This window comes from Moschus berezovskii, chromosome 28 (assembly GCF_049115385.1).
Source record: "Moschus berezovskii isolate FMDL1 chromosome 28, NW_MosBer_1.0, whole genome shotgun sequence".
NCBI lineage: Eukaryota > Metazoa > Chordata > Mammalia > Artiodactyla > Moschidae > Moschus > Moschus berezovskii.
The window spans coordinates 60,001-87,733 of record NC_142487.1 but is presented as its reverse complement, the minus strand read 5'-3'; the positions used below and the strand labels follow the sequence as shown (position 1 = coordinate 87,733).

General features: G+C 41.3%; 2 protein-coding genes across 5 annotated transcripts in view; both read right to left on the bottom strand.

Moving 5' to 3' along the window:
- ZNF521 (zinc finger protein 521) overlaps positions 1 to 27,733 on the bottom strand; it is a 317,351-nt gene that overhangs the window by 288,281 nt on the left and 1,337 nt on the right. The gene's annotated exons all lie outside the window — the stretch shown is intronic.
- LOC148773552 (uncharacterized) overlaps positions 22,145 to 27,733 on the bottom strand; it is a 5,680-nt gene continuing 91 nt past the window's right edge. Inside the window, exon 1 of the mRNA XM_088833359.1 lies at positions 22,145 to 27,733. This exon is cut by the window's right edge and continues 91 nt beyond it. Coding sequence (XP_088689485.1) covers positions 26,449 to 27,096 — 648 coding nt within the window. The 5' untranslated portion in view covers positions 27,097 to 27,733 and the 3' untranslated portion in view covers positions 22,145 to 26,448.

The following is a 27,733-nucleotide window of genomic DNA, read 5'->3' as shown; positions in this document are numbered from 1 at the left end:
ATCAAACAAATAGGAAAGCCTGCATGATACTTTAGGTCTTCACAGCTAAGGAATGACCCCGGTTCATGCTTCTGACACTGTGGCTAGTTATTAAAATGAGGGTCATTTTAAGACTAATAAAAAATGGTTTTGCTTCCACTTCTGCATTTACAGATAGAATCCTTCAGGGACTGAAGTCAGTCAAGCTTATTCACTTCTGCTGCAACTTCAGGATGCAGGCTCCAGCCAACTGGCGAATTTGTTTTTAGGTCACCACTTAAGAGGGACCCTCTGGGGGGTGGGTGCGATTACAGCCTCTGATGCCTTACTGTAGTATAATGAGCTCCGGAATCTCAGGCTCTCTCCTAACCAGTAGATTGTTGTGTTGTTGGTTTTTGGTGTTTTTTTTGCCAACCTCCATGTCCATGAAGAATTCGCTCTCGCCCATTCAAAAGATGCGTTTATTTGTGTTACGAGTTTCCATTCCTAGTGGCACTGGAAGATTCCAGAAAGCTTACATTGTCAACCATTTCTTTCCCACAGGTGGCTACACTTCAATAATTGCACATGGCCTTAGTTAGGTAGTTTTTATAAAGTCCTTTGAGAGTTAATCATAAAAAATAATTGTATTACTCTGCTAGCCATTCAAACCTCTGACTTCAACCTAAGGGGTTATAAACACAGGGTCCATGCCTGTGAGCACTGCCCCACCCCCAACACCACTGCAGGACGGACAGCTGTTATTCCAACTTTCCTGTTGTACTACAAACCCTCCCAAAGGGCAGTATTTTAGAGTACCTGCACATCTCCCCTCCCTACACTGCAACTACAAACTCCATCACAGCTGCAGACACCATTCTGTCTGCTGCCCTGAAGGAGGCCCCAAACGTGTTTCATCCATCACTCACGACCTCACATGCCCAGCCAACTTTCTGGCTCATCCCTTCTGAAAGGGCCCTGTGAGGCACTGGAGTTAACAATGTTTGAACCTGGATAAAGGCTTAATTTTGGAACAAAGACATGATTATTATTATAAAAATAAATGGCGGCTCTCTGTTTTCAATAGTGTTAACATTACTTATAAATGGAAATTTGAAAGAAGTGTGATTTTTCCCCTTATTATGTTCCCTGGCAGGTGGTTTCTTCCTTCTTCTCATCCTCCTCTTCATAAGGGTTGTTATTGCTACAACTTGGTTTAATAAAATTACAACTTTGGGGAAAATGAAAAATTGCTCTGGCTTAAAAGTGTTGGAGGCAATAAACCCATGGACTTCAATTAATTTCAAGTGTGGGATCGGTTTAAGGCCAACCAGCAGAAATTCTATTCTGTCCATGTAAAAATGAGGTTTCACCACATTTACTTTTTATAACCTATATAAAAGTCAAGTAAAAGTAATGAATATCTAAAAGCCATCTCAGTGGACTGGCAAAGACTATCTGTATTCTTGAAACTCACCCTACGTATTTCTCTCTGTGCAGCAAGCATCCCAGGCCTGATCAAAGTTAAAAAATGTCAAACCACTGAGAAAACAGCCCAATTTCCAATCCATCTCACTGCCTAGAAATGGACCTCCTTCCAAGCCACTTTTGCATGGAAAAGCACTGGCAAAAGTAAGAAAAACTAAGAGATCATGTGGTTATAATTATTACCAGGCAAGGAATATTTCTGCAGCTCAGTGGTAAAGTAAAACTCTGTCGCTTTCTGCTCCCAATAGTGTCCATCGCAAAACAACTGCCTCATTAAATCTCTGCAGTAAGATTAATATGCCGTAGCCGCACTACATTTATAACTTGGTACTCTATAAAAAGCACATTTAATGCTAAGAGCCAGAGCCTAGATACAAAGTATTACTATAAAAACTTCTGGCAGCGAGTACACAGTGCAGGCCCTCTGTCCTTCTTGCCGGAGATATAAATGAGGCTTTTTCCTGGTGGATTCTAAGCATGAGGCCCTACCTTACAAACCAATCTGTTTTTATGAGAGTGGCAGAAACACAGGATTCAGAGGATGATATAAATATGAATGCAAGAAGACTACTTAACAACTAAGATTGGCAAGAGATGAATGAACCCAAAATACTCCACTTACACACACGCAAACTTAAAAACTGGACCATTTCCTAACAGTTTGTTCTCTGGTCATAGCCAGCTTTTCATCAGATTAAACAACCATGGCATGAATTACTCAATCTTAAAGCAACCCACAAAGTGCCAGTAAGTTCAAGAAAATACCAGCTAAAATATGCACACTGCCTTAAAAAAAGAACGAGTCTTGGCTTCATGTGAATACCATGACCTCCTAGATCTGAATCACCTAAAACTACAAAACACTAGATGTTCAATAAAAAGTGAGCTCAACACATTATTAGTGGACTAATAAAAGTATGTTTTTGTTATTTTGGAAAGCTGCCTAAGTTCTTTCTTCCAAGAATATCTTCTGAAAATAAAAAGAAAGCATTATAACCCTAGTATCTTATTTTCAGGAACTCTATGAGGAATAAGTCAACAGATAATTTAAACACAGGCATTCCACACTCAATGTCCCCAGATTGCTATGAATGATGCACCTGAAGTGAACAATAAGCTTATGCCCCAAATAATGGATTGTCTGATGTTGTTTTTAAAGTTCACATATAGTCACAGTGACTGGCCTTCTAAGGTTTACTGAAGTCCCACACCTAAAAAGGAAACCAGAGACTACTCTTACTTAGAACAAACCACGTCTGAAAGCACTCCTAACCCTAGCACACCTGTGTACTCAGTTGCTTCAGGTGTGTCCGACTCTTTGCGACTCCATGGACTATAGCCTACCAGGCTCCTCTGTCCATGGGATTCTCCAGGCAAGAATACTGGAGTGGGTTGCCGTTTCCTTCTCCAGGGGATCTTCCCCACCCAGGGATCAAACTCATGTCTAATGCATCCCACGCCCTGCAAGCAGATTCTTTACCACTGTGCCACCTGGGAAGCCTCTAGAAATGTGCTCAAATTCCATCAACTGGTGTATCCTAATGCTAAGAAGAGAGGAAAAGTTACCTTTGGGCTACAAAGAGTTAAAGAGGAGCCTTCCTCCTTTACCAAAGGGTAAAAAAAACCAAAGGGTGGGATCATTATGTTGTGCTTTCTGGGCTCTACATATGCATTCTAACTGGAAATCCCATAAGATGAGAACAGACTTGGGGAAAATAAATCATCCATTGTTATAAAATCACAAGTCTCTGATGAAGGAACAGGGCTGTCTGGACCCCACCTGCCTGCTACTCTGCTGCCTCCCTTTTTCTACCATCAAGGAAAAGGTAACAAAACAAAAGCACTGTGAGGTGATCAAGGATGCACATGCCCAAACTTTGGCCTCGGCTGGCAGAACAGGAACAGCCATCGAGGTTGAGACCTGGTGATGACAACAGGTCCAGGGAGCTCAAGGAATCGTAGGTACAAACGGGCTCTTTTTACTTTTCCCACAATGTTTATGTTCTAACCACTCTATTCTCTGAAAGTTGTTAAGCTGTTTTAAAGAAAAAAGGGGGGAAGAGAGAGAGAGAGAAAAAAACCTTTTCATGTACTTTTCTTTCCTGCCTCTAAAATCTCAGATAGAATTATTTCTATGTTAAACAAAATAGCACAGTTGGAGTTTAGAATTTCGGTGGTTTTGCTTGATTGTTCTACAGGTCTATCACACTCCTTGAAGACCAAAGAGCAATATCTCAGATGCTCTATTAGGAAGGCTGCTGCTGCTCCTGCTAAGTCGCTTCAGTCATGTCCTACTCTGTGCAACCCCATAGACGGCAGCCCACCAGGCTCCCCCATCCCTGGGATTCTCCAGGCAAGAACACTGGAGTGGGTTGCCATTGCCTTCTCCCTATTAGGAAGGGGCACATGCCAAATATGAACATACTGCCACTCTTCTTTATACAATGAAATTCCTCATAGGAGGATGCTGAGTGGGAGGAAATTAGCCCTGGGAGAGGTTAAAACACACACACAGACACATACACCCCGAAAACTACACACTCACACTTTGGAACCAAATGAAGTTTCTCTTCTTCCTATCAGAATCCTACTCAAATTTCATTCCTCGACTTCATCCTTATTTATCTTTAACATGAAATTTAGAGGAAAGCAACAGTAGCACTCTAACTTTCATAAAGAGTATTTATAAACAGATTCCTGCCTTAACCATTTAACCTTGAATTTGACTGACTGTGGTTGTCTTGTTGCACCTTCAGCAAACACACACTTACTGAGCATCCACATAGTAAGAGGCATTTGGCTAAGGCCCTGGGTTTCCCAGGTGGCATTAGTGGTAAAGAACCTGCCTGCCAATGCAGGAGACATAAGAGACATGGGTTCGAATCCTGGGTAAGGAAGGTCTTCTGAAGAAGGGCACAGAAACCCACTCCAGTGTTCTTGGAGAATCCGATGGAAAGGGGAATGCTCCATAGACTAGCAAAGAGTCAGACACGACTGAAGCAACTCAGCTCACACACACACACACCTCGGAGATGCAAAGTCTGAGACCTGGGCCTTGTCCTTAGGAGCTTAAACTCTTCTGCAGAGCTTCCCAACCAGTGGGTCAAAAGGGGGTTCAGGTGTTCGAGGATACTGACTCCACCCTCCACGTGGCCAGGTTACAGCTAGAAATAATTGGACACTGGCAGACCAATTGCTTCTCCATTTATCCAAGTGTTTCCTTCAAAATGTTTCATTTTTCTGTGTGTGCCATGACATGAGAAGGGCTGGGAAGCACTAGGGCAGAGAAAGGCAGAGATGAATAAACCGATAACTGCAGAAGGTGGTGCTCAGCTGGAGCGGATTTTCAGTCAGCTGGGGCAGTGCAGAAATATGTTAGCTGAAGAGGAGCAGCACTGGGCTGTTTTAAAGGGTGAGTAGCACTGAGGACTGGAGAAGGCAATGGCAAGCCACTCCAGTACTCTTGCCTGGAAAATCCCATGGATGGAGGAGCCTGGTAGGCTGCAGTCCATGGGGTCGCTGGGAGTCGGACATGACTGAGCGACTTCACTTTCACTTTTCACTTTCATGCATTGGAGAAGGAAATGGCAACCCACTCCAGGGTTCTTGCCTGGAGAATCCCCATGGACAGAGGAGCCTGGCGGGCTACAGTCCATGGGGTCACAAAGAGTCGGACAGGACTGAGCAACTAAGCACAGCACAACAGAGCACTGAGGACAAGTGACAGATGGCACTCCAAAAGGAGGACACAGGGGACTCCCCTGGTGGTCCAGTGGTTAAGAATCCACCTTGCAACGTAGGAGACATGGATTCAGTCCCTGGTTGGGGAACTAAGACCCCACATGGCTTTGTGCAACTGAGCCCAGGCCTTAATCAGTGAGTCCATGCAAGGCAATGAAATATCCCACGTGACACAACTAATACCTGATGCAGCCAAATAAATACATACACTTTCTTTTTTTTTTTTTAAAAGGAAACATATGTAAAGGCAGAGATGCAAAACATGACACTTTTCAAGAAGTGCAAGCTCTTCTGTGCTACTCAAATGAGGGGCTCTGGATAGAATGGAAGGAAACGGGAGTAGTGGCAGAAACGAGGCTGGAAAAGTGAGCAGCTCACGAAGGAACTGCTGTGGGCTAAATAGTCAGATGTTCACCTGGTGCTATGAGAAATCACTGGAGGACTTTAAGGAAAGTGACTGATTTCATGTATATTTTAGAGAGATGCCCCACTGACAATTAAGAAGAAGGTTTGGAAAGAGACCAGAACCGCAAGCAAAGAGACCAGTCTGGTGACGCTGACACAATGCAGGGAGGAAGTGCAGAGAAAGCAAGCGAAATCAGGAGCAGAAAGGGCTAACGGGAGGCACCCCGGAAACAGGATCTGGAGGACTTCACATGGACTGTGGGCCTAAGAAAAGGGAGAGCCGGCTCAGTGACAGCCAGGCATCAGGTATGGTGGAGCGGGTCCTAGAAATGAACTTGCTGTCTTGGCTTTAAGACAAGTGTACTAACCGAGGCTAATTAAACAGGTGTATGAACCACAGCTTTTTTCACTATCTTCATACCCAGATTTCACCTTTTATCTGTAATCCCAATAATGCCAAAGCTGGAGAGAGATTGGACAGAAATACCACAATCACACCAGCTAACTTTTTAATCTAATGGGAGGGATTTGCAAAGGCCCGCTGACACTTCCTGGGACTTAAAAGGTCTTTGGTGAGATTCCTTTTACTTTGGTCTTGTTTCAAACACACATAAAGCCAAGGGGGAAAAAATCCAAAATTTGACTAAAAACAAAAACAGATATTGATTCTAATAACTCTGTTTAATTCTCTTTTAGGGGGAGAAAACAAAAAACATTAACTCTTAGTTTAAGTTTCTATGATCCTGCATGTAGTTCATGATCCTTTCTGAAAGACAACGTGATACACTAGACCACTGCTGCGGACAATACAAACCCAGGTGAATACATGAAAGCATTCACATTAAAAGGCCCGGCCTTGGGACTTGCCCTGGTGGTCCGCCGGTTAAGAATACGCCCTGCAAAGCAGGGGACACGGATTTGATTCCTGGTCAGGGAACTAGGATCCCACATACTGAGGAAAAGAGAAACTAAGCCCACGTGCCCCAACTTCTGAGTCCATGCACCACAGCTAGACAGCCTGTGTCTGGAAAGGAACCATCCCGCCTGACACAACAAAAGCCTGGGCTGTCGCAACCAAGACCCAAAACGGACAAATAAATAATTAAATAAATACATAAATATATTTCTAAAAAGAAACAAAAGGCTTAGGCTTCATGTGGAAGAAAATAGAGCAAGAAACCACAAGAATGATAAGTCAACCTGACAACGTGAGATGGAAACTTAAAACGGGTACACAGAATCCAAATCATCTAACCTAATAGAGAAAAAGATTACCCTGGAAAGGTTTTGTTGTTTTTCCCCTAGATGAAGGGTTTTTGGTGATCTCTCCCATGTCTTTTTATTGTTGTTGCTCTTTTGTTTTGTGGCGCTTCTTGGCAAACACCGTTCTTCTCACCAGATTTGAGTCCCTTCATTCTTCCACTTAGCCTGGTGCCTTCATGTTCAACGTCACTGGCTCACTGGAAAGGGGCTGGTACATCTGAGTATAGTCCCTGACTCCCTACAAAAACCAACAAACAAAACCAACTTCTATATCCCTAAGCTCAATCTTCAACCAAGTCCATGGACCCTTTGTTCCACTTTATATTAGAAAAATATTACATAAAGTTATTGTTAATAATATTGTTATTGTTAATATATCCAGATACACTGGTCTAATTTTCTACAGCCAAGTGATTTTAAAACTGCTAAAAATCTACTCTGGAGGAAAACAAATTATTTAAAAACATTTATGTGTAGTTTTTAGCACGTAATGAACAGGTACCCTGAAAAATGCTTCTTAGGACAACTACAACAACAAATGAAACAAGTTTCTGAACCTGTGATTCAGACATCTGGATATGTGGGGAAGAGTCTACTTATTTTTTCTTTAAATGTCATCAGTAAGCCTCAGATATAGGATTAATAGCATAGCAAGGATGCTGGGAGGGATTGGGGGCGGGAGGAGACAGGGACGACAGAGAATGAGATGGCTGGATGGCATCACCGACTCGATGGACATGAGTTTGAGTGAACTCCGGGAGTTGGTGATGGACAGGGAGGCCTGGCGTGCTGTGATTCATGGGGTCGCAAAGAGTCGGACACGACTGAGCAACTGAACTGAACTGAAGGAAGTATTACTCCACCCAGGCAAAGAAAATCTGGAAAGAAAAGTTTTATATTCCAGACATCATACTTTCTGATATTTCTCCCAACTGTTGTTATGACTTCAGCTATTTTCTATAATGCCAATCCAATTGTAACAATATTTCTTAATTGGACACTTAAAGTTAACTATCTCAAGAATTACTGAAGCACACTAGTTTAGGGAGAAAGTTTTGTTTCGAACAAGAAACATTGGCTTGCTGCAATGTAACAAGACTCATCTCTAAATTTTGAGATGATAAACTCCAATCTGATTCATAAAAAATCAATTCAGTGTTACCACTCCTTTCTCTTTATTAGTGACTTTGCTTTCGCTTTTGTTTTAATTGAGGAAGTTCCTCTTCTTAATTGCAATGATATATTTGAAAGACAGGGAAAATCGGTTTTGTCTAAAGGTTGTGAGTTAAACACAACATTTGGGGCATTCTTATCCCACTAAATGGAATCATGTCACCCAGGAACATGAAACATCTTGCTTATTGTTTTTTCCTTTTTCGCCTTCTGAAGGGCCAACTGGTTCTCAAACAAACTGGGGATCAAACTGTCATTAAAATATAGAGTGGAAAATGATTTTAAAAAAACATTTTAAAAGGTTTTTTCTATCCTTTCAAGCTGGCACACAAGTAAGTGGACAGCCCACATTTCTAAGAAATGATCCCATTCAGGAAGATAAGAAAGCAGTTTCTAAATAACTTCTTCGGTAACTTAATGGCTCAGCAACAAAGAAAAAAGGAAAAGAAAAACCCTATAAAATAAGGTAAATGTTTTACAATGAAAGATCAGAGCAAAAAGTGAGGCTGTGATTTATGGCTTATGAGCTATTACAAAATACAAGAAAATTTATATGCAATTGGAAAAAATGAAATTCATTTTGTTCCCCTCTAGTTGGGCTAATAAACGTAAAAATATAGGCAAACCTAAATGTCTAAGTTTCCTTCAGCCTGATAAACAAAACAAGAAAAGCCACATAACCAAAAATAAACTATAAAAATAGATCATTATTGATTAAGTACCATTTCTGAAACACTTTCCTTAAGGAATTTGCAACAAAGGAAATAAATTAGCATCCTTTTTAAAAACTTTTTAACTGCACTTTTTATTTCCTAGAACACAACTAGTTACATTTCCCTGTGAGTTTAATCAATGTTTTTCTCTGGTTCTAATGCAATCTCTCCAAAAAGCAGATTTTAATAATGTACCTTTTCTTACAGAATGGCAACCTTACCAAATGTGCATTCCATCTGCATGGATCTGCAGACAAGTAATAAAGACACCGGTGTCATTAGCATAATCAATACACAATTTACAGAACTACCCAGATAGAACTGAAAGTGAATGTGTATGCCATTATCTTAGTAACTATAAATTAATAGTTGCTTAGGAAATACATTCCCACTTACATTGTTTCAATCCTGATTTGTCAAGAAATAAATATATATACATATATAGAGACATGTTTCAAACGATGATTTATCATCAGACAATCCCCAAATATGCATAAAGTAAAATCAACTAAATCAATCAAACATAGGGTAGAATGGCTGATAAATACCCATAGTTAACCACTTTTTACCATATGCTTTAATAAGCAGAACATACACACACACATATATATATAATATATTAATAAATAGATTTCACTGGAAAAGGAACATGCTCTCCTGGTGAGCCAGGAGATCATACCCTATTTTCTTAAAAGAATAATAATAACACTAATTACTAATCTTGTCAATTCTACTACTTGCTGCTTGCAATTTTGAAAGTTTATATTTAACCAACATTTTTTTTAAATATGTGCCATCTCTAAAACATCATCTCTAAGACATCAGAACTGGCATCATTTCTTCCGGGATGGTGATGGGTCGTGCAAAGTTCCCTCCACAGATGGCATCAATGTCCCACCAGCTCCCGGCACAGTGCATCCCCAACACGTGTGTCCATCTTGTCATAAAAACAAAGAAAATTTGCATGAAAAAGTGGCATATTTCAAACGGGAGAACACAGACATTGCTTCAGGATGGTAACCTGCCAGTGAGAAATATGAATTTCTTTTTCCCCTAGCTTCTCCGCACAGTGGATTGAAAACAGCTAATGTGACACTGGGGCTTCCCTGGTGGCTCAGTGGTAAAGAATCCGCCTGCCAATGCAAGAGACAAGAGTTCCATCCCTGGGTCGGGAAGATCCCCTGGAGGAGGAAATGGCAACCCACTCTAGTATTCTTGCTGGAGAATTCCATGAACAGAGGAGCCTGGCAGGCTACAGTCCAGGCGGTTGCAAAGAGTCAGACACAATGTAGCAACTAAATAACAACATCCAGTATGACATTCAGTTCAGTTCAGTTCAGTCTCTCAGTCGTGTCCGACTCTTTGCGACCCATGAATCACAGCACGCTAGGCCTCCCTGTCCATCACCAACTCCCGGAGTTCACTCAAACTCATGTCCATCGAGTCGTTACAGGAAGCTATTCAGCCCAAAGTCAGATGCACTGCTCTAACTGTGCAGACACTGCCATCACTCACTTTCTCCTGTCACTCAGACTGGGGGAGGGCTCCACCTTCGCCTTTGAGGGAGAGCATCCAGAAGAATGCCTTTGAAAGGCCACTGAACCTCCGCAAGGGGGTATTTCTGCTGAGATTTCACCAGCAATGGGAAAACACTCCTGGATCCCACACTCAAGCACCCCATGCCCACCTCCTCAAAAATATCTCCCAGATCAGCTTTCTGAGGCATGCGACTTTATTTTTATCAGAAGCAAAAGCCTTGAAATGACTGAGCGACTCTGAACAACAACACGCCTTTAATCACACAATTAGGGATTTGTCAGGTATCCACTGCTTTCAATTCTCTCCCAGGTGTGACTGACTAATATCATATCTTTTTTTTTTCTTGTAGAAGTAACTTTTGGGGGGTGGGGTGAAATAGTAGAAGGAACTAAAATCAAAATGCTTAAAGCAAAAAAGAACACCAAAGGGGGACTGTGGTGGCCAATGTTAGTTGCTCTGTTGTGTCCAACTCTTTACAACCCCATGGACTGTAGCCCCACCAGGCTCCTCTGTCCATGGAATTCTCCAGGCAAGAATACTGGAGTGGGTAGCAATTTCCTTCTCCAGGGGATCTTCCTGACCCAGGGATTGAACCCGCATCCCCTGTGTATACTGCGTTGCAGGCGGATTCTTTACCATCTGAGCCACCAGGGAAGCCCAGAAGGAGGCTTAAAGGTTTCATAACATGCAGAATTCAAACACAGGTCATCAAGCATGGCATCCCTCAGCTCAACTCGCTGGGACACACTAGTAGAGTTGAGATGACACAAGTCTGAGACCGTGACAGCTAACACTAGACTAAGGAAGGCGACTCTCAGGGCAGGGGCCCCCGACTCTGACTTGTGTTAAGCAGCTGAGAAGGATGGGGAAAGTCACTTTAGCATCCACAGTCTAGAATGTGTACAGCCATGAGAGGCCATTCCTAGAATCAGAAGTCAAGAGACTGAGGCCCTTTCCTGTTCTGTCACAAAGCCCTGGTGTGATTGGGACGGCGCACAGAGGCTCCTCCAGTCTTGGAGACGTCAGGGAAAACCCAGCATCCTTGCCCTGCTTGGACCACTGCATCTCCCAGGCTCTAAACTCTTCTCTAACAAGACCTCTAGCCCCAGACAACGCCGACCTGTCAGGAAAACTGAACAGCCACCCCAGTCCTTTCAAAAGTGTCTTCTAGAATATCTATTTTAAATTATCTTGAAGTGGAATTTCTTTCATCACTTACTATCATTTAAGGATATTCCACTCATTAAAAGTGGCCTCGCACAATCCTCTTGACTCTCTCTACCCCGATTTTCAATTACTATTTCTTTCACTTCATTTAGCACTAAGGTTGAAGGAAAAAAAGTATAAATGGATATTTGAAAGTCATCTGATCAGATGTATTAAGGTTTTTGGCTCTGTCTGTACAGAAAGACAACTTTATGACAGCTATCATTTAGTTAAAATAAAAAGACATGGTCGTGTCTACCCAGACTATCAGACAAATGAGTGCTGAGGTCAACCAGCGGGCAAAGCACAGGCTGGGTTTCTAAAGCCCAAAGGGACAGTTGAAGCCCAGCAATCTGGGAGTGGAAACTGGGTGATTTCATGAACTAAGCACAGAGAGGATTGGCAACTCAAAGAGCAAGGGAAGGCAAGGGGAAATAAAAAGAAAGCAAACTGAACCATTAGGACTTACTGCAGCAAAGAATGGAGAAGAAATGAAGAGGAAAGGAAATTCAGACAACTGGCTCCCAAATAAGCTTTCACATAAAATTAAAGCAGCAGCGAGACACAGCGAGACACAGCCTGGTAGGACAGCAGACACATTCCGTTTTCACATCCTCTACTCTCTCTGCTCCTAGACAACACAGCTGAAGCCCAGAAGAAGGTGCTTCTAGATCAATTTACTGATGGGTACGGTGATACAGAAAACCATCCCCTTGTTCAACTAATTCCTTTGCAAACCCAAGCCCAGATTTACCTTTTTAATTTAAGGATTATTAATAAATCTACTATGATTAAACCTTCATAATGATATGTGAATTATTTGTCTCTAGCTCCTCTCCCAAGAACAATTAGCCTACCTTTGCAAATGAGCATTTAGCATCAGCCCTTTCGCAAAGAACCACAAAGTCCTGACGTACCGAAAAGATGGCAGAGGCTCTAAAATTAATTAGCTCCACTTTATGTTTCCATTATCTTTTAATTGGAATTTCTGCAGGAATTTTTCCTTCAGAACTCTCTCTATACTGGCAGAGCAAAGTGGAGCTTGGAATCAAGAGCTGCTTTGGCCAATAGGAAAGGACAGGTCTGGAAATCCACAGAAAAGACATGTACCCACAGGATGAAGGGTTTCCCCCAAAAGCGAGAAGACCTTTGAGAATGAGAGTAAGAAACATGGACTAGGTATTTCTCATCTGACAGAGACTATTCTAAGAGCTTATATGGATTAACTGAATTCTCACAACAACCCTATGAATTAGGGTAATACCCTCACTTGGGGCTTCCCAGGAGCTCAGCGGTCAAGAATCTGCCTGCAGAACAGAAGACGTGGATTTGATCCATGGGTTGGGAAGATCCCCTGGAGGAGAGCATGACAACCCACTCCAGTATTCTTGCCTTGAAAATCCCATGGACAGAGGAAGCTGGCAGGACCATGTGGTTGCAAAGAGTCGGACACATTTAAAGCGATTGAGCACGCACACACAATCCCTCACTTACAGAACAGAAACTGTAGTTTCATGTTATTTCATAATTTGCACAGGGTAAACAAGATTGAAATTTCAACTCAGGGAGTCTGACTTAACACTCATGCTCTTAACCACCATACTTTATTGACCCATTATTAAATGTTTGCTAAGCATCTATTTTATTTCCAAATATATGCTTACGTGCTGGATCCAGAAGGGTGAAGAGGGGCAGACAGGCTCTGAAGCCAGTGTAATAAGAAGATGAAACTAAATAAATTATCAGGAAAAAGAAAAAACCTTTCTATGTCACACACAATCTCTATGAGTTGCAAGGAAAAGCCTGACAAAACTGAAAATTAAAATATTTAAATTTCTCTATGGCAAAAGAAAAAATAATTACCCACCCACAAAGTTAAAAACCAAACTAGGGAAATTATTTGCAGCATGTATGTCAGAAAAATGGACTAATTTTTTTATTAACATGAGCTGCTTTTTCAAATGAAAAGATAAAAGGGCAAAGGAAATAAAAAGGCAATTCACAGAAAAATAAATACAAATGGTATATAAACATATGAAAAATGCTTATAATTATAGAAATGTTCATTAAAATGTCAATGAAATACCAGTTTGTTTATTTCACAAGCCACATCAGTAAAGATAAAGTATTTAAACACAGGCACTCTATAATCCTGCTGCTAACAGCAGTGCGAACTGGCGTTACCTCTGTGGAGGGCACATTTGCAGGATCTATCAAAATGTTAAATGTGTCTTCTCTCTATCCAGCAATTCCATGTTTAGGAATTTACACCATGTACATAATCACACGTTAGCAAGGATGGGTGTATGCTCATTGAAGCAACATTTGTAAATAGGAAAATAAACAAATAAATTCAGTTCAGTCGCTCAGTCGTATCTGATTCTTTGCAACCCCATGGACTGCAGCACGCCAGGCTTCCTGTCCATCACTAACTCCCGGATCTTACTCAAACTCATGTCCATTGAGTTAGGGATGCCATCCAACCAATTTATCCTCTGTCGTCCCCTTCTCCTCCCGCCTTCAATCTTTAAATGACAGAATATCATACGATGGATAGAGTTGTTAGAACAAAGGTGCGGAGTGTTGACATGGAGGAACTTTTAGGAAGTACTCTTAGGGAGGACAACACAGAGTACCACCTTTTGTTTGGGAATAAACGATATCCAAGATACCTACATAAATGCACTGCCATCTGAGAATGGTTCACTTCCCTGCCAAAGGTCATTATCACTAAAACCCTCCTCCTCTCTAAATAACAGGGGGACAGATATTTCAAGAAGCCTTAGTGAGTTGCATTAAGAGGCAACACATCACCAGTATCTCTGGCTTTTTGAAAGTTCACTTTCTGCCACTTGGATTTTACAAAAGATCTACATAGGTACCTGCTTTCTCCAACTGAAAGAAATCCAAAGAGGATTTCTGATTTTAGAAAAGAAGGTGCAATGCCAAAATAGCATTCAGCACATTTGTTTTGCAGTGAGTCCAGCTGTTATAAAGGCAGTGCACACTCCCAGAGCAAGAGTGGCACCGCCACACTCCGTTCCCAGGAACGACACTGGGCATCTCTGCATCAGGCCGCCAGAGCTTTGAACTGTGTCTGTGAGCATCTGTGCTTTATCTCGATTTATTTTGTGCATCTGTTAGCAAGATGTGTCCTAAGGTAATTGCTTCTTCGCTATACACCAGTCCCTATACAAAAGGTTTCATAGGAATGCTCTATTTCCAGACAGCTTGGGGGTAGGGGATTCTATTAGCCTGTCCAGGGTATAGAGACCTCTCACTACGACCTGGCTTGGAGAATTATGTGGATGGTGATAAGGGTTGGATATACGCAGATTCAAACATCCTCTCACAGACTGTCTGTTGGGACTTCATGAATAATACCATCGTGAATAGAGACAACAGAACTGTCAAAAAAATGTGAGCTGAAAGTGAAAAAAAAAACTGTTGGTAGGTAGATTACTGGTTTTTATCATCTTTCTACAGTTTTTCTATGTAATTTTTCAATCAAAAATATACTCATGAATTGTTGATGCATTGTCATATTCTAATATTTACCAAGTTCCTTGATGTGGAAATTGTGCTAAGAATTTGCAAAGATCATAAGCAGAAATATATTACATGATTCGTATATATCGAGGTGAAATAAAGAAAAGAGTTTTAAATTGTCTATTGATGCCAAATGAATGAGTTTATCCCATAAAGAAGGCTGAGTGTTGAAGAATTGATGCTTTTGAACTGTGGTGCTGGAGAAGACTCTTAAGAGTCCCTTGGACAGCAAGGAGATCAAACCAGTCATTCCTAAAGGAAATCAACCCTGAATATTCACTGGAAGGACTGATGCCAAAGCTGAAGCTCTAATACTTTAGCCACCTGATGTGAAGAGCTGACTCATTGGAAAAGACACTGACGCTGGGAAAGACTGAAGGCAAAAGGAGAAGGGGGTGGCAAAGGATGAAATGGTTGGATGGCATCACCGACTCAATGGACATGAATCTGAGGAAACTCCAGGAGAAAGTGAAGGACAGGGAACCTGGTGTGTTACAGTCCATGGGGTCACAAAGAGTCAGACATAACTTAGCAACTGAACAACAACAACATCCCATTTTTAGACAGCATTATAAGAAGTATAAGAAATCCAGATCTTTGGAAGAATAAATAGATCTAAGTGATGAAAAACTCAACAAATAGAGTTAACATAGAGTGGAAAAACCAGCCCATGTACAAAGGATGGCCAGAACTTGTATACAAGCTAGTCATGTGCAAATAATATAACAGATACCATTTGTATGAACTGCAAGTATACTGTTGCAAAACTAAGTATAGTTTGGAGTTAAACAACCTTAAGAGGGACACACGGGCTCCGAAAGTAATGAATCTGCCTGTAATGAAGGCGACCCGGGTTCCATCCCTCTGTTGGAAAGATCCCCTGGAGAAGGGAATGGCTACCCTCTAGTATTCTTGCCTGGAGAATTCCATGGACAGAGGAGACTGGTGGGCTACAGTTCATAGGGTTGGAAAGTTACTCAATTGGACACAGTTAAGTAATTAAATTCTATTCTAAGAGGGACACAGAGTCATCTAAACACGTCTTCATAGGCTGTTAGCTCTGTGAAAACCACAAACAACTGGTCCTGACTAGTTCCTGACTGTATCCTTAGCACCTGACATATAACTGGTGCTCAATAAGAATTCCCGTAGAATCATGAGCATGCTCAATAGCTTGCATTTAAAAACACATTAAACCTCAGATTTGGTTTGAAAGTGCTTCCTTCAGGATCCTTTCCTGACCTCACTCATATCTTTCTGAAATGTTTGAACAACACCCGGGGCTTTCCCTTCACCTAATTATAAATTACTAGTATCTGTTGAGTCGTGAATTTAATGTTTCCATTGCTTGACTGTGACTTCACAAGAACACAGACCCTGTCTGTCTCCTTCACAGCATCCCCAACTCCTAGCACTCTAGGACTGGAAAACGATGAATGTGCAGTAAGTATTTGTTGATTAAACACATGAGCGCATGAACGCCTTTGTATGTTTGTTTGCTTACTATCTAGTTTTAGGATATGGGGATTCAAAGAGAATAAGACACTGAACGCTGCTCTCAAATGGCTTATCAACAAACCAGAAAACCAAGTTAGTGTCATAGTTTCTACAGTATGTGAGCTATGGAAGAGATAATAAAGAGAGGAGGCATTTTTAACTCCAGTGGGTCAGAAAAAGCCCCAGAGAAGATGTGAGATGAACCTTTAGAAATGAAAACAATATGCAAACCCTTATCATGGTACAAAACCATCCTGAGAATCCACAATCTAAGCCTAGAGGAATGAAGCTAGGAAAATCATTAAAGGTTTGGGAAATGTTGCTTTATGAAAATGGTACTAGCATTTGGGCAAGTGGATGGACATGAATTGAAGATGAGGAGCCAGTGTAAGTCAAACCAAATTAAAATGCTATCTTTAAAGCAAAACACCTGGAACTTGTACAGCTGCAGGTTCACAGCTATTCCCACTGCAAAAATCCATGTGAGAGCCAGGCAAACATAGAGTTGGTCACTCACCCACATGTACACACAAATTCTAGACCAAAGAAGCTGCTGCTGTTAGGGCTGCTCCAAGTAAGAGATGACAAACCCCTAGTGGGGTGAATAGGTCACTGGCCCAAGGTTCTTCTCTAGAACCTACAAACTGCTCTATGGAAATTGCAGAATTTGAACCGAGTTTGAACCAAGTCAGCTTCCTTATCAAGGCCCTAAGAATGGTTTCGTGTGTAACACGTGTGTCTTTCTATGTTAGTTCCTTAAATAGAGAGTCTGGACAAGAAATCACAGTGAGAAGTTAAGACCATCTAACCTCTGCTGTTTGACTTTTTTTTCCATCAGCTACAACTCAATCAAGTTCACAATTTTAAAAGCATGCCTGCCCATTAATATGAATTATTGATCAACTTGCAAGAATCACAATTTCTCAATATGAGAATTCTATGATGTTAGACAGAGAAGGGAACTCAGAAGTCATCAACACATTTTTTTGGTTAAAAAAAAAATAAATGATTTTGGTTCCATGGACATTTACTGAGCACTTAGTACGAGTCAGGCCCCTGACTGACCCCTTCCTGGCCTGAGGGACCCAGAGGCAAAGACAGAGGTGGGAAGCCATCCCAGGGTGGGCCAGCCCATTGCACTCATATTGGATTTCAAAATATGCAAATCAGAAAATATACAAAACATTTAACAGGAGCTATAAAATGGTGTTATTATCTTGTAATGGTTTTATTTTGAAGATTAAAAATTTGGTATAATGATGCAATACTTACATAAATGACCTATGTGATTTTGGAGGAGGCAAAAGGGATTTTCTATGAATCGTCTTTTTCTCCGGTCAGTTACACTCCCCCATCACCACTGATTGTGCACTCACGTCTATGAACATGAAGACCATCAAGACATCCACTATCATTATCCCTAAATTGTCCTATGCTTAAGATCTATGACTCTGTAAAAGTTTATTTCAAGGCATTCACCTATTTCCCTGGGGAAAAATAATTAAACCTGCATTGTGGATGTTTCAATACCAACTTGTTTCATTCTTTAGTGTTCTATTCCTGAATATTTAATGGAATGAATTCCTCTTGACTTGTTTCACCTCAATTTTGTAGAGGAGGGACTCCTAACTGAGGCTTTGTTTCACTGTATTTGAAAAATACACACATTCTCCAAGAGCCTCCAATTATTTCAAGAATGCCACAAATTCTCTGAAAATTTTACAAAATTGCCTTCAGTATCTCACTATTAACTTTTAGAAACATTATCTAGATTATTATTAGAAACATTATTATTAGAAACAATTACCTAGATCTTTTAGGAGGGCTAAAAGATTTCGAAAAATCCAAAAAGAGTTGGAAACAAATATTCTATATGTTTAGTGGTTTCAATTCAAGTGAGTATATCTAACTCTTAATCATAAGAGAAAACAAAGCTCACTTTTCTCAAAAAGTATAACTCACCAAACTTTTAGTGCCAAAAATGTTTTTGAAGATCATTTTATCTAACTTTTTAAACTGACCCAACTTGCTAAAGAGTGAATACCATACATGCTAAAGAGTATATACCATACACACATATTTCCCACCACCTGCCTGGTTGCCTTCTCCTAAGTTAAAAAGCAATGGAAAGTATTTAAAACCTCATCCAATTTTCTAGACTATAATGCTTCATAAGAGCCAAGCTTATGTCTAGTTCACAACTGAATATCTGGAACTAGCACTGTGCACAGACAAATGAGCACTAGAAAAAGCAAACAAAAAAGAGCTAGTTGAATCATTAAATGAGCCCCCTTTGGTCTACAGAGAAGAAATCTGAACCTAGAGAACAGAGGGTAAGTGACTTGCCAAAAAGCACTGACAGTAAATAAGAGCTCACCCTCTGTGCCCTTCCCACTGCACAGCCATCTCCTTACAAGTACACTAATATCCAAGTCACAATATTTATGACCATAGCTAATTGTTTCTGTTTTTATTCTCAACTCTTTCCAGGAATTAATATGCATCCCTTGAGTCCACAGTTCCTTTTCATTCCTGCCTAATGTCCGCAAAAAAGTGCATCTAACTTTTCCTTTTGCACACTGACAGCCCCAAACCAGCCTCCACATGGTAATTTCAGACTCCGTCATTAACATCAGTTAATGAACAAAACATTCACTCAAACTCATGATGGCATCACCTTCCCAACCAATAGTTCTCTCTCAGCTTTACTGATACTTGATAAGTAGAGTGATGTTTGTGAATACTTAATTGCCTTTTTCAAATGTATAAAAAATAAGAAAAGACTAAATTGTAAATACTACTGAGAGAAAGGGTATGCCTAACAAACTTCTAACAATTGAGACACACTAAATCAATAGAAGTGCTGAAAGCACTTACTATTTAGTCATACAGGTTAAAGCGTCTGCCTCCAACGCGGGAGACCTGGGTTCAATCCCTGGGTCGGGAAGATCCTCTGGAGAAGGAAATGGTAACCCACTCCAGTATTCTTGCCTGGAGAATCCCATGGACGGAGAAGCCTAGTAGGCTACAGTCCACGGGGTCGCAAAGAGTCGGACACGACTGAGCGACATCATTTCACTTCACTTCACTTCACACAGGCTTCCCAGGTGGCCCAGTGGCAAAGAATCTGCTTGCCAATGAAGGAGACATAGGAGGCTCAGGTTTGACCCCTGGGTTGAGAAGATCCCTTGGAGTGCAACCCACTTCAGTATGCTTGCCAGAAAATTCCATGGACAGAGGAGTCTGGTGGGGTACAGTCCATAGGGTTGCAAAGAATCAGACACAACTGAGTGCACACACACACACACACACACACTTACACACGTACTAGACCTGATCTGGTTCTATTGTGAAGGAAAAGAATAGTATTAAGGAACATGTCTGAAATGCTAGAATTTCTAAAAGTCAATATATTGTTTAAAAAGTTGTCATTTTTTAGAGTCCCGGTCATAGCACCCCCTATAGTACTGCAATTTATCATTCAACTTATGGACCCTTCAGCTCTTCATGGGTTTTCACAATTGTACTCTATATGAATATACTTGAGAACGAGAACCCTTATCGCCTTCATTCTAGTCAGGTAAATAACTTTCCATCATAATGCACTAATGGGACAAGAAATTTGGGGAAAAGCCAATCTTGAGAAAGAGAGGAGAAATAACTTCAGTGAAATAATGAATTTCAATGGTACACTGATTTTAATTCCTAAAAAGAAACTCTATTTTTTACAACGATGACAATTTTTATTAGGCCAAATCCAATTCAATCCATTTTTTCCTTAAAAAGTAATTAACACATATGAATTTGCTGACCAAACTGTATTTTAAATAGAACATCAGAGTATGTTTGTGTGTGTGAATATTTCCTATTGAGTTGTGAAAACTGAAACCTTTTGATTGCACATATATGAAAACGTTGTTGAAAGCGAAATACCAAAACATAACTCCTGCAGAATTAGGAAAATGAATATTTTGAATGTCCATCACTGGACCATATTCAGTGGGAGACAGCTATGCTTTCGCATGAAGAGTATATGTTTTCCAAACCAAATCACCTTTGTTTGAAAGCAAGACTTTAAATGCTTGACATGTTTTCAACACATCATACAGTTGACAAATTTACATATATATTTTTCATTTCAGAATTTTTCAAAGCATTTACTATCCCATAAAATTAAAATATATGGTGTCTAACAATCATTTTTAAAGGTATGCATTTATCCTTTTTTTCTTTCAGTCTTCCAAGAAAGCAGAATTTCTAGACAGTCATATTTGAATCTGGATTTGTTTTTTTTAATGAGCAAATTATAAACCCCTGCAATCAGGCATTGAGAGTAGAAATGCCAACTGTAGTGTGTGCTGCCATTACAATGATACCCCCAAGATCAGCTTAGTGCCTGTAGCTGTGGCAGGGTCCCCAGACAGCCGGGTGACTGCTGCTTGATCATTATCCCCGCTAAAACTGAAGCTACTGAAGTTTTAAAGAATTCGTATCTTACTGAATTTCTTTCATCTCTAATAATTACTAAACTGGCATAATTACTTATACTAGAGGTGGAGTGTGATGCATGCTAAAAGCCCAAGCTGCCTAAAATTAAAGTTAAAAAAAAAAAAAGCCACGACTCTACTTAGTTTTCAAAGATTTATCTTGTGTCAGGCTTTTATGCCAAGAGTTGCATAATTATTTAAACCATTTAAAAGCTTTCCTTACACTATTTGATTAATACTATAACAGAGCTATTTAAATTTACTAATGTTAACTTTAATGTTTAAGTTTTAATTGCTTTGTAATAACATTGTTGCAGAGCGTATTTTAAATCAGACAAGTACACTTTCATTATAGCAAACAAGGTATATGCAATCCCAGCTAGTGTACCATGTAATCCCCAAACAAAAAACAGGAACGTATTTCAGATTTAATTGAAATTGGATTAGAAACTTGCCTGCATTCCCCCCTCCCCACCCCCACCCCGCCACAGAACTTACTTTAACCTTTGACAGCACAATGGGAGTCAATGGAGAAAAAAATTAAATACATCTGAGAAAATACTTAGCCAGAATATCAGCTTTTGTATCAAAATCTCATTCAATTCAAGAGCATTCTACAACATATTACTTAATGACAACGTTTACATTTTAAACATCCATAAGGCTTCTAAAATATATTTGAAGTGTTGCAGGTCTCAAAATCATTTTCTCTAACAAATAACTAAAAGTTCAACATGGTATCCATTAAATCCAGTCATAAGGAATGTATTCTATGGCAAGAGAATTAGTGACATTAAACCAGCAATGTGAATTCTGTCAGATGAATTAATAAAGCACAGTAATAGAAAAACCAGATCTTTCATAAAATTCTTAATTGATCTTGGTAGAACTGCTTTTTTCTACTATCAAAACCTCTTTCTCCTGATTGCCTGGTTTTACATCAAAATGAAAACTCAAGCAAGTATTTTGATGTTTCGACGTGTGTCAACAAGTATTTCACTAGAATTTACCTGATAAGCCAATTCTCAAAAACAGATTTCCTCTAAAAATAAAAGAAAGGGAGCAAAAATGTTCCTATAAAATGAAAATACCCTACAAATATGCTGTAAGACTTGCAATGACCCGAACAAGCAAGCAGAAAGAACTAAGTATAATTACTGGAAGCAAAAAGTTGAAAAATTCTGTCATCACTTTTAGGCATGACTGTTGTCAATAACTACAATGAATTTTAAGGGATATGGAAATATCTGGCAAAACAAAAAATTATTATTAACCGCTTGCTTTATAAAAAGCTGCTAATCTCGAATCCCTTTGTAATTTCATTTTTACACATATGCTTTTATGTTCCATATCCTATCTTTCGTCCTTTTTGGACTGGATGAATAAAAGCCAACAATCCACTCACGCATCAAACAGATGTTTTTGCTTTTAAGGCCAAGTGGAATCTTATGAATTTTTGTCCCCTCCCTTTAAGAAGATGCTGCCAGAACTGCTGAAATTGTGAAACTAGCATTTTGGAAAACACTCATTGGACCATCAGTTCTGCAAGTTTGACTAGCACTCATGGGATGCGTGCCAACAGTAATTGCTGTATTTGTTTATGTCGGATTGTCTACTGATTGGACTATAATCAATTTAACAACTTCAACATCTAGTCAGTATAATTTAGAGGTGGAAGAGGGAAGGGGCAGTGCCTGCTTGATAGATGCAGAAAAGTCCAACTGCAACTGTTGGAAAAGGGTACAAGCACTCAGCTTCTGAAGAGTTTCCAATGACCAGGCTTTTTAGCATCTATATTCAAAAGTAAACACACATGTGGCTGTGTGTTGCAGAATTAGTAATTTGCCCTCACAATTATGAAAAAGAACATATATATATATATCTTTCCTAAATATTAAAAAAAAACTTACCTTAGGTTAAATTTAGTTATTAAAAAAGGGAGTCATGCTTCATTTGTTTAAAAATAGTTCTGAGCAAAAATCTATATTGCAGGCTTTAATTAAGTCTTTTTTTCCTACTATGGCATCATTTCCAAAACCAAAACTGAATCTCTAGTGATAAAGATTTTTTTATAAAAGAAATAGAACATATAGTGTATAAGAGAATCACTTTCGTTTTTTTAGTTATACTTCACCTGTCTCCCTGTAAGAAAATGTATTTTTGACTTTGAAAAAAATGTGTTTAAATAAGGACTGGAGAGTTTAATGTTTCTATTAAATTTAGGAGCTAGTACAAGCTCCCTGCAGTGGCTCTTTTAACACCTACAATTTCGAGAGCTTTTCCACCAGAGAATACAGCCTAATAGATAGGTTTTCTGACTTTCAAAAGGTTATGGATTTAAAACCCATCGCCTTTTCTTTCAAATTCTATAGTTTACATTTCTTCTTTAAATTGCGAACTGAATTTTTGCCACCTCATTATATTTCTAAATAAATTACTTCTCCTTAAAAGAAAAAAAGAGCCACTTTATAAGTACAAAAGAAGGTAAATGGGAAAAAGGAAAAAGGTCAATTCCAAGTGTGATAACTTCGAAATGTGCCAAGTTACAAAGGTTTAGCTACTGTGACAGCCAAGTTAAACAAGGCATTTTGGGGCTGTCTTTCTGCCTGGTTCCCACCATTTCTCTCTAGAGACCCCTGGTATGGGTTTATGAACACCTGAGGGTCCAGATATCCTAATCGTGTTTTGTGTTTAACTTGGCCATTTAAATGCCTAAGTGCTCCCCTCTCTCCTGCCCAGCTTTATAACTTGGCTCTTACTGAATATCTCACACCTTGATGAAGTAGACCACTTTTTACTTCTCGTGAGTGCTTTTTTGGAGTAAATTTCCAAAAACACAATGTTTTTAGCAGGTAAAAGGCTTGAGAAACTTCCATCAGAGAAGCAACACAAGAAACAGAATAAAGAGCCATCAAGGAAAAATAGAAATAGGTCACAACTGACCAATTTGATGCCACTGATTTGCTATCTCAGAAAACAAGCTGACAGCAGAATTATTTTCAGGCAGGTAATCTACTCACATCTCCTATCTACTATCAGGAATGGAGATAAATATCCAACTAATACAAATGGGAAAGAGGGTGACTCATTTCACTGCCTGACCATCCATGCCTCTACATACTGGCTTTGAGACTGTGTCATTAGACAGAAAGCGTTATTCTGAAGATTCGTAGCATAAGGACAGAATAAGTTTCTTGACTTTGTGTGTGGACTGAGAGAATTTTGATGCTAGGGCTTTGAGAGGCAGAAGGGATGAAAGAGTTCCATGTTTCAAAATACAGTTCGCAGTTTTCACAAATAGAAAAATGAATATTTTTGGTGTACAAGTTTTAATGCACTTTGGAGGAGGTAAGGAGACCCAGCAGGGTATGCTCCACTGCAGCCAGAAACCTGGTACCCTCTCCCAGGAGTTGGGTTATTAAGACAATGACACAAAAGTTTGCTGCAAATAAAAAAAAACCCTGTATAATTTTAAAGTAAACATAATCATTCTTTCAAAATACTAAATTTCTGAGAATACACAAAATGAATTCAACTATTAATAGAATTTTTGGTAGTATTAATAGTATTTGGTAGAATTATTTTTAAGCATTTGGTTGAAAACAAAAACTTTCAACTTGACTGCCATTTTTTTTTAATGTTTGTACCTGCCTTATGTAAACTACTCCCCTGAGATAGTGGTTTCAAATTGTGTTATCAGAAGTGACAGACATATCAGGAATATTTTTTAAACCTTGTTTGTTAAATAAATAGTATGGATGGAGACAAGTTGGAGACTGAATGCAGAAGTTCATGTTTTATTTAGAAGGGCACATCGCATTTTCATGGTTTCCACTGTCTCAAATTGGTATAATCTGCAAGGTTTTGAAACACTGTCACTCGGCTAACAAAATCACCATGTTTATCTCTTAGTTGCAAAACTACTTATCAGTTCTTCATAAAAGAAACTTAAAATCAAAGCGTCTTTCTATGCCTTCTGACAGTAAAGTGTAGCTCATTGCTTATTATTACACCAGAATATTTGTCATAATAATACCTCCCTGGCTTTTCTATGATCCAAGTGTGACCTTCCACCATCTAACGGACAGAACACTCCTCAAATACATTTTGAAAACATGGAAACCCTTCCTGGAAGACACAGGGAAAGGAAAATAGTGAAGAAAAGGCCAGTTATTTAACAGGAGCCACCTAGAAATCCATTCTACTGCTCCAAACTCGATGCTAATATCACAATGGCTCATCTGACATTGCTCATCTCAATGTGTGCTTTTCCAGGTAAATGCATACCCTGAAGAAAAACAAGCCCACTCTTCAGTGAGGACTGTACTATTTTTATGCCTGTCTTCAGCTTCTCACCCCAAAGCTCAGCCAGTCCACCTGAGGCCATTCCCTCTTCTGGGAGCCTCCCAAGCAGCTGACAGAGGAGAACACCACTGTGTTCCGTGCCCACACAGAAAATGGAAGCTAAATCTTTGTTTTTAATGTAAATATTTTATTTAGAATTTGGCAGCTGAAACACAGATGCTGCTTCTTCATGGAGAAGATACTGGGAATATTTTTGCGATATGACATTTCAACAAAAGAATAAAATGCCCTCTAACTCATTTTCCCTTACCATTTTTCTTCCCTTTTGGTTATTAACTTAAGGACTGCACAGGTCTCGGTCCCAGTTATTTTGCAATTCGACTTGTCAAAGGCTGCCTTGCGAACACCGCCAACTGACAGCTTCACTGACCGCCCATAAAATCCTCCGTGCAGGAGAATAAATCTTCTTTAGGAAGCCCGGGGACACATGCACCACAGTCAACTGAACTTTCACCCGGAATGCACTCCAAAGGCAGGCGAGGCGACTGCCCAGAGACCGCAGATGAGCAAAACTACCGATCGTGCAAACTTCAATAAACTTTAAAAAATAATAATAAAAAATAAAAAGCCTCCCCTCCCCATCGCTGAGGTTTCAGAAGCCTCCAACAGCCCTTACACCAGGGCTGACATCAAACTCTCCTCTCAGACTCGGAAAGTTCTTTCCAAGTGACGAGGAAGAGGTTCGTCCCCGGTACTTGGCTCAGAGTGACTCCGAAGGAAGCTGAGCGTCTCCCAGCAAGTTCCCCCAACGCGAGCGTCGTCCGCCGTTACCCTGACACCCGCGCACGCCCCGGCCGTTCGCTTTTTCACCCTCCACGCCTGCATCTTTCAGGCCCTCGGTCCAGGTTTTCCCAGAAAATGTGTGACCCACGTGAGTGGATATGACCACCAAAACTGTGTGAAGACACACGTCAGGAATTCATCTCGTTTTCAAACTCAAACTTCTCTGCTTCAAGAAAAAAAAAAGAGAGAGAAACCGTTCCAGTCTGCGAGGCCCTCCCCCACCCCGGCCCTTCCCCGGAGAAGAAAGGGCTTTGTGTGCGCGGTGAGGGCTCCGTTCGAGTTCATAAATACACATCGGCGGGGGCGCGGGGGACGCGCGCCTCTGCCCACCCCTCCGCCACCAGCGGCCGAGTCGGGAGCCCCGGGCGGCAGAAACAAGGCTGACTTGGGCGCCGGGGGCCCGGGCCGCCGAGGAGGAAGATGCTGCGCCGCCGCCGGGGACCCGAGGGCGGGGCCGGGCCGCGCGGACCTCGGCGGGACCCCACGGGCCCCGGCGGGCGCACAAGCCGCTCTTTGTCCTCCGCCTCTGGGGTCGCGGGACCCTCTGTCGCCGACAGCCGTCGCCTCCCCCACTCCGCCCCGTGCGCTCGGCCCTTTTCCACGCCCGGCCTGCCCGCACCTCCTCCGGTCCTCGCGCTCCGCCGCGCGCCCTCCCCACCCTCCGGCCTCGGAGCGCCCGATCTCCCGGCTGCCAGCGGCCGGCCGCCCCCGGTTTCCCGGGGAGGAGGCTTGGGAAGGTAGAGCAGGAGGGGGAGGGGGCCGCCACGTGACTCTCCTCGCCACATTCCACCACAGCCACCAGATCGATAACTTCTGTGTCCCCCGCCCCCAACCACGCCGCTGCAGCCCCCCCCGCCAAACCCGCCTCCCTCCACGCGCAACCCGCAAACTTCCCTCTCTACCGGGAACCACGGAGTGCTGGACCCCATCACGCCGAGCAAAAGACCGAAGGGGTCAGCCGGACGAGCAGGGGCCAGGGGGTGGTCAACTTTCTCTTACGGCCGACAAGGGTGCTCTGGGGCTGAAGCGGGGGCCGGGCCCCGCGCGCCCGCTCCCCGCGATTGTTTACACGGGCTGCGCGCCTAGGCGAACCCGAGCGGGACGCGGGCTGGGAGGCGGCGGCGGCTGTGTCCTGGCCCTGGCGTGGCCGGGACCCCGGGCCACGTTTGTAGTGAGCAGACACTGCTCACCCCCTCTTCGGGAAGACTTTTTTTTTTTTTCTTCTTCCAAAGAAAGGAAAAAAGAAGCACCGCACGGTTTTGCATATTTATTCTTCGCGAAAACACACAACAGAAACTTTTTTCCTGCAGCCCAGATGTAGACTCAGACAGAGGATCTTTTTTTTTCCTCCCTTTCCGGATGATCTTTTCTTTCTCTCCTCGTTTTTTGTTTTTTGGTTATCTTTTCTTGCCCACTTTGTACCGCCACCCCATCTGGGGATCCTCCTCCCGTCTTCCCGTCTCCCCCCACCCCACAACCCCGATCCATCACCCTCACTCCACCTGGGGGCTAAAGAGGGGAGGGGAGCGCGCGCGTCCCCGCACTCACTCACACTCACGCGCGCAC